This window comes from Triticum dicoccoides, chromosome 7A (genome assembly GCF_002162155.2).
Source record: "Triticum dicoccoides isolate Atlit2015 ecotype Zavitan chromosome 7A, WEW_v2.0, whole genome shotgun sequence".
Classification (NCBI taxonomy): domain Eukaryota; kingdom Viridiplantae; phylum Streptophyta; class Magnoliopsida; order Poales; family Poaceae; genus Triticum; species Triticum dicoccoides.
The window spans coordinates 576,193,177-576,200,841 of NC_041392.1; the positions used below are offsets into that span (position 1 = coordinate 576,193,177).

Here is a 7,665-nt window from a genome sequence, read left to right on the forward strand (position 1 = left end):
AGTATGACAACCTATTTTGGTTCTTCGAATTAATCCCTGTTTGAGCACCTCCTTCCCTTCAGACAAGGCTTGCCAGATTTGGGAAGGATGAGCCTCCTATGATGCATATTTTCCGTCAATATGGGCTAGTGCAATAGTAAGGTTAGGCTGAATATCTCCATGCCCTGAAACCCTAGACCCCTACATTGCCTTCAGTGTTGTCATCATCATTCTTGCCACTCACATTCCTCAATAGCGAATGTATATGCTGGCAGATTCTGTGGATAAGTTTCAAATAAGCCATACAATAAGTAGGTATGACTTATGCAGCTAAATGTTTTCCCTTGACCAACAAAGAGTGCTACATCCTTCCTAGAACGTTTTTCCAAACACAATCACCTAGGCATGTGATATTGCCTTTTTTCTAACTTTGAAGGCATGCCAAATATCCATTTGAATCTCCAAAATCACCCTGATCTAGTGATCTCTTCCCGCGTAGCACTTGAGCAACTCTTGCCAAAGAAAAGGGGATGAAGACTTCAGAAGATTAGTGTGCTTGCCAGAAGCATCACAATCAAAATTGCAGTGTCTACTTGATACGATCGGCTCTCTCCCCACTTGCTTTCAAAAATAGCAACTATCTTCTGTAGATGATTCACCTATTTAACTTAAAAATGTGTTCCCTAAAACTTAGCAAAATTCATACTTTTATGTTTAAAAAAATTCATGTAGGCAGGTACTTCATTTGTTCCAAAATAATGAAGATTTAGAATAATCCTCGGGGCCGGTCCTAAGATTTTAGGGGCCCAGGGCAAAACTAAACTTTGGGCCTATTAATATTAGTAATAGTATGTGGCTTGCTGGGATTTTTTTTTCATAATCTGTGTGCTATGGGCTAGTGTGTATATGGCTGGGGAGGGGGGTCCCCTTCCCCCGGCCGACCGTGATTATTCTTTTTGACCAAGTCTATAAAAATATCTACAAAGATCTGCAACTTAGAAATATATAATATGAAAATATGTTTCATAATGCATCTAATGAAGCAGAATTGGTGTTGTAGATGAAGTTTGACTTAGGGCAAATCTATAACTTCAATTATTTTGAAACAGAGAGGGTATTGGACATAAACTTAGCCTTGTACTCACTCCGTAAACAAATATAAAAGCGTTTAGATCACTACTTTATAGTGATCTAAATGCTCTTATATTAGTTTACAAGGGGAGTTTTTTTTTCATAAAAATAATATGGCAGTGTGACATGTGCGAAAATCATAAATGATTTTTTTTGCGGATTTTTTACACTTTTGGTAAAGCTTTACTGTTTTTTGCAGGCTCGTTCATCGCAGGCCAGTCCCGCTTGCCGCCTACGCCTAGCCCCGGCGTCCGCGACCAAGGCCGGCCAGCCGCCGACGGCGTCCACACTGTCGGATGCCCCCCGCTCACGGCAGGCATGGTCGTACGGGAGCATCATTTGAGGTGGAGGGAAGCAGGCAACCAGCGGGGCATCCTCCTCGTCTCGGCGGCAGACGCTTGCAATGTGTTCGTGCAAATGCTTCTGTAGGTGTATGCGCTCCGATCTGTCGGTAAGCATTTCTATCTCGGAACGGTCTGAGGTTATGTCGTCAATCTTTCATTTTTCTTGGCGAACTGATGAATGCCGTTGTATCTGAATCCATCTTCAGAAATGAATCATCGGTCCGGGTACATGCTGCTGGTGCTTCAAAAAGAAGGTTGTCTTTCCTTCTCAAGCATTCTTAGTAGTCAAACAGACTTTGGGATCACACTATTGGCGTGAAGTGAACCATAGGGATCTTCATATCTGATCATCAAGATGGCATGATTGACTTTACCTTTTATGTCAGTCGTTCTTCTGTTTTACTTACTCAGCTACCTCGCTTATGCACGTGCAATCTACACTTTTTGACAGAATAAGGATCCAGTAAGTTACGGTTCAAGACAGGACACCGTTTCTTATTTGGAGACCGTTCCTCCAGTATTTATGCCAATACACCAGCGAGGCAGAGACGCAAAAGCAGCGCTGTTCTCTGAAAAGAGAGGCTGCAATTTGTGTCAACACTATTCTTGCTCTTCCGCAGAAAATTGTACCACTTGCAGAAACTATCAGAATCATAGTAACATATGATTCTACATCATCTGATGGCCAGGAATTTATTTGTAGTTAGTTTGTTGATTCTTTCGCTTGTCTTTAACTCATGCACAGCTCACTCATGGAGGAACAATAGTTCTCTGGATGATGTTGGTCCACGTTGTGAACCTTCTTCCCATCCGTTTGGTCTGTGCAAGACAAGAGCAGCAGCTTTTGGCTATCCATGTGAAGATCACATGGTATGTGAGCTCTTATGAATGTACTCCTAGACGCTGTTTTAAACTGCAATGTTATGCTTCCATAAGACAATTCTGGCCTTTTGTAAAGCATACAGCCTAAATCTATGGCAGGTCACAACAGAAGATGGTTATATTCTTAGCCTAAAGAGGATTCCTCATGGTGTTTCTAACTCGACCCAGAATACAACGAGGATACCAGTACTACTATTCCACGGGCTCATGGTGGTAAGGATATTGTTGACAAACTTTCTGCCACTGAGTTCCATCCATACCTAAATGAAATATGTGTGTATTGGACAGGATAGCGTTTCTTGGGTACTGGGTACGCCAAAACAATCACTTGGATTTATTTTGGCAGATGGTGGGTTTGATGTTTGGTTTGCCAACACCCGTGGAACTAATTCCAGTCGGAACCATACCTCGCTCACCCCAGATGATCCGGTTTTCATCTCAAGCCTGGTCAAGAATACATTTTTCCTTGGATTTTCACTAACAAAGTATCGACTAATATTTTCAGGAGTACTGGAATTGGACGTGGGACCAACTTGCTGCCTATGATCTTCCTGCCGTGCTTCAGCATGTCTATGATCACACAGGAGGCCAGAAAGTCCACTATATCGGTCACTCCCTGGTGAGCTGAGATATCCCTGTTGAAGATTTCGATGAGTTCAGTTTTGGAACTTGAGAGGTATACTGAAGCAACTTTTACTTCATTTCCAGGGAACCTTGATTATTCTTGCAGCCTTCTCAGAGCACAGGTTACTTCATTTAGTTCGATCGGCTGTGTTGCTCTGCCCAATTGCTTATCTGTATAAGACAAAATCAAAACTCACCCGGCTTGCTACTCAAATCCTCCTTGCAGAAGTAAAAACTGTTCATCATACTTGTTCTTATTATCAACTACCACATGTATAATTTACATGGCGAATGGTTTGTTTTCTTTGGTTTGTCTTGCGCAGGCATTTCACTTTCTAGGATATCGTGAGTTCAATCCTGTTGGGTAGGTATCTTTACTACAACTTCTAATGTTAAGAAAATGCAGTATATGCGCTCGATTACCAAGTTCCTGCTTGTAGTTTTGCATCTTGCGGCAACTTATTGATCATGAGTAGAGGTGCACATGCTTAAGCTTTTCTACAAGGTTGTCCTTGCACACAACTATGAATGTCGTTGTGATATCAATGTTGCCAAGAGTCACCACTTCGAGACTTGCCATTCATCTATTGAAAATCTGAAGTTGCGTTGTGTACTGGTACTCTTGGGTAACCAGTGTCCATTCTGTTGTGCTCTATTGACAAGTACAAATGTGCTGCTGCATGTCAGGCCAGTTTCACATGAAATTCTGCTCATAATATGCGGTGACCCTGAAATCGACTGCTACGACCTATTTACGGCTGTTATGGGTATATTTCTTGCATAAAATCCTCCATATTCCAAGAAATATATGATGCTAAGCTAAGACGTGATGTTAAGCTAAAATTGACCTTATATCACTAACTTTAGTTGCCTGATGGTTGAAGGACCGGACTGCTGCCTCAATGCTTCAACTGTATGTAACTTCCTGCAGCATGCTACACAGTCCACCTCTATCAAGAACCTTATTCACATGTCGCAGAGTAAGGATCACAATCAAAAGCTTAAAAAAGCTTTCTATTGTTCAAATCTCAGGAGCCGCACTAACTTTCTTCTCCTGGTTTGCCTGCAATTAGTGATCAGGTACGAAGGGGTCAGAAGGTATGACTATGGCAACGCCAAGGAAAACATGAAGCATTATAGCCAGCCAAGCCCCCCGCTGTACAACCTCTCATCCATCCCCACCCATGTCCCCATGTTCCTCACCCATGGCGGCCAAGACTTCCTCGGCGATGTCCCTGACACCAGGCACCTCCTGAAGACTCTTGTCAGAACCCATGACAGCGACAACATGGAGGTACTGTACGTGCCCGACTACGCCCACGCTGATTTCGTGATAGGATATAATGCTCCGCAACTCGTATATGGGCCGATGGTCGACTTCCTTCAGCGCCACTGAGAGAGTCGCCACTTCAGGTCTCTCTCCGAGCAGGCCTTCAGCAGTAACTTCCTATCAGCCTATGCAACCAACCAAAACTTCAACCACATATTACTTGTCCGTGTATATGGCTTGTGTATGGTCTTAGCATATGTCTGCTCATCAGAGTGAGTAGATGCCAGTTTGATCATGCTAGAGAGTGGACTACTCTGTCAGATGTTCAGTTTCATGTATCCAGTTTACCCGTTCTGTCGAATCCCACGTTATCACTTTATTTAGAAGTCTCAGATTCTGGACCCATTATGCACCTACTACATCAGCGTGTTTTCTTTTGTCGACTGGATAATCTTCATGGTTCACTGTGGTCTACATTGTGAGCAAATTGCTGGCCAAGATCGCCCGCGGATGCGGCGATGCCGATGCCGCAGCACTTTATATGTTCTTCTCTTGGGGAACTTCAGAGCTCCTCGGTCATTCAACTTGCAATTACAAATCTGCAGATGACACGACTGAAATACTGTCAGAACATTTATTTATTTCAGTACTCTTGCTGTTGGAACCATGCTTTCATGTTTGATTATTCTTCATTTCCTCTTTTCCGTATTGCCAAGAGGCGTAGCCAACTGTTCATCAGATTGAGCCATTTTGCTTTATGCCTACGTAGGCTGAAGCATGGAATATCTGAATCTGGCTACCAAAGGGGCCAGAAATTGGCTTTGACCAGTGTTTGGCACAGGACATGTTCTGTTTTCTTTCCCAATAATGCTCTAACTAATTTGTTTGAGAAAGTTTCTGCGCCTGATCTCAATTACACTATTCCAATCAATGACAAGAAAGTTTCAGCCCCTACTTCAGTATGCTTTTGGCCCTTCACCTTTGAAAAATAGAGCCATTCCTGGATCAACATTGTTTCTTCTCTAAATACATATATGGTGGAAATTGCAGTCTGCCAAGTTTCACAGAAAATGCTTCTTTCAATTAAAAAACCAAAATTTAACTTCTTACAAATGCATATTTCAAATAAAGCCAAACTTTTAACTTTTTGTTTTGAAAATTGGCAAGGGCCGCGCGAACGCGTACCCCCTCTACCACAAATTACGACGTCCACTCTCCCACTTGGGGAGATGGTAGGCCAACGCACTCAGCAGGTGCAATGTGAGCCATTGATCTAGGCCACGAGCCTTCTTGATCACCCGTTGACCCCATCCAGGTAAGTATCTTGCAATGAAGCACCTAGCCATCATAATATAGCCAGCTCTTCCACTCTAATCTCCCTATGGTGGCGATGTGGTACTAAAAGAACCTGAGCGCCTGCAGCTATGGGGTGTTCAGGTCAGGCATGGGCCTATTTTGGGTGGACTTGTAATTTAGGGGTGGGCTCCCTATGGCTGGCCCGGTAGCCGAGTAGTATTCATTCCCCATCAAAGTAATGTTTGTCATCAGTTCTACTAATTTGCCTAAAAAAATCAGATCTACTCATTATGTATTGCTAAGCATGAACAGATTAAGAAGTTTTTTTTTACGGAAAAGAGGTTTATGTCGTGAAAGTGTAAAAACAATGTCGTGGAGAACTTTCAACGTCTGTTTGATTCGCATGATTTATAAAACATATGCAATTAATAAGAAAAATGTATATTAGAATGTTGTGCACTGTTGACTACTATGGCTTTTTTACAAGATTTTGTGAACATGGAAATATAAATGAAAAAAAATGATTCCGATGCACACTCCAATCCTACAAGATTGAATTTGTCCTAAAGTGTCTTTGATTGAGAAAAAAATCCAAGAGGTTTGAGTCAATCGAATTTATTCCATTGAGATGGCCGTTTTGGCTTTGGATAAACCATAAATTCAAAAAAAAAGTAAGTTCATTTTGATTTTATTTTTGTAGATGTTCATGTTAGTGTAACAAGCGTGCTTGAAAATTTTCAAGTGAAACGAGATAGCAATGCTTCACCGGTGAAAAACAAAATTAAGTGTAACATTTGGCATTCGACTTGTTTTTTCCACACATGTCAGAATGCTTAAGCTTTTCCAGCTAAAATTTGCAGATAGCATTTGGGTGTGACAATAGAAGCATCTAAAAATTTTCAAAAGGCATTCGACATTTGCGAAAAAACATTTTTGACGCCAGCATATGCTCCAAGGAGCCAAATCGGATTTCTGCATTCAGATGTACTAATGTAGTGCAAACGAGTCCTTGAGAAATATTCCCCAAGGATCCAATCCCACGACTTAAACAATCTAAACAGGGAGAATTCCCATGGATTCAGATCTTCCAAAGTTCTATCAAAATTTCTTCAGTTTTTTTTTGCGGGAAATTACTTCAGGTCTAATTGGTCACCTTTTCCATTTTGTACAACTGTTGCCAACATGTGCATGCAAGTTGTCAAGAAAGAAATTACAGATGCATACAATTGGTCCGTCCGGACACCAAGCCACATGCTTTTGTATGTAGCCCTCTTTGTTTGCCACTGCCCCCAAGAGCTATATACTCCAAAATGGGGTCCGGAAACGATTTTGCCTAGTGTTCGTTCACAGTTGGCACCCTCATCAGAGTGAGAGATCACAAAACAGATGTCGATCCAGACTCCCTTCCGTCAGGCAAACCTGTGACTCGTCACCATCATCATTTATGCCCCTTCCGAAATCAAAGCAATTAATCTGCAGATCCAGACAACAGATTATCTTTTTTTCAACTACCCTGTCGCTTTTTGATTCTGGTGACGAAAACCAAAAGTTGCACATTTCCATCCTTGTACTGACTTAGCCAAAATGCTTCTGCACCACAACACATACTATTACAAGGAAAATGGTAAAATCAATGTGAATGAAAGATGATGGTGATCAACCCAAAAAATACCAAGTGAATGAAAGAAATGGCTAAAATTTATTGTTATTTTTTGACCCATAAAATTTATTGTTATTGTTTAGGCAGGGGCCGCGCGAACGCGTTTTTTGACCCCTCTATCACAAATTACGACGTCCACTCTCCCATTTGAGGAGATGGTAGACCAACACATTCACCAAGTGCAATGTGAGCCACTGATCTAGGCCACGAGCCTTTTTGATCGCCCGTTGACCCCGTCCAGGTAAATATGTTTCAAGGAAGCACCTAGTCATCCTAATATAGCCAGCTCTCGTGCTCTAATCTTCTTGTGTCATCGATGTGGTACTAAACAAAACCTCAGCGCAGCCTGCAGCAACGGCATGGGCCTGTTTTTTTCGAATTTGCAACTTAGAAGTGGGCTCCTGATGGCTGGCCCGGTAGCTGAATAATATCCCCGCAAATATGTTTATATGCTCAAAAAAAAGGTTATATGTGGCTCT

At 42.0% G+C, this 7,665-nt stretch overlaps 1 protein-coding gene and 2 non-coding genes across 3 annotated transcripts; 1 reads left to right on the forward strand and 2 right to left on the reverse strand.

The window, feature by feature from the left end:
* The first annotated feature begins 1,660 nt into the window (after positions 1–1,660).
* On the forward strand, positions 1,661–4,704 carry LOC119332416 (triacylglycerol lipase 2-like). The gene is made up of 10 exons (XM_037605598.1): positions 1,661–1,708; positions 1,906–2,324; positions 2,436–2,549; positions 2,625–2,765; positions 2,842–2,955; positions 3,045–3,188; positions 3,284–3,324; positions 3,648–3,727; positions 3,845–3,940; positions 4,034–4,704. Exons 2-10 carry the CDS (start codon positions 2,118–2,120, stop codon positions 4,354–4,356), a joined length of 1,260 nt encoding a protein of 419 aa, XP_037461495.1. The 5' UTR covers positions 1,661–1,708; positions 1,906–2,117; the 3' UTR covers positions 4,357–4,704.
* Positions 4,705–5,393: 689 nt separating this feature from the next.
* Positions 5,394–5,553, reverse strand: LOC119334980. Its single transcript, XR_005161673.1, has one exon. It is a non-coding gene; the product is annotated as a U1 spliceosomal RNA (small nuclear RNA).
* A 1,716-nt stretch (positions 5,554–7,269) lies between these two features.
* LOC119334982 lies at positions 7,270–7,435 on the reverse strand. Its single transcript, XR_005161675.1, has one exon. It is a non-coding gene; the product is annotated as a U1 spliceosomal RNA (small nuclear RNA).
* Between the last annotated feature and the right edge of the window lie 230 nt (positions 7,436–7,665).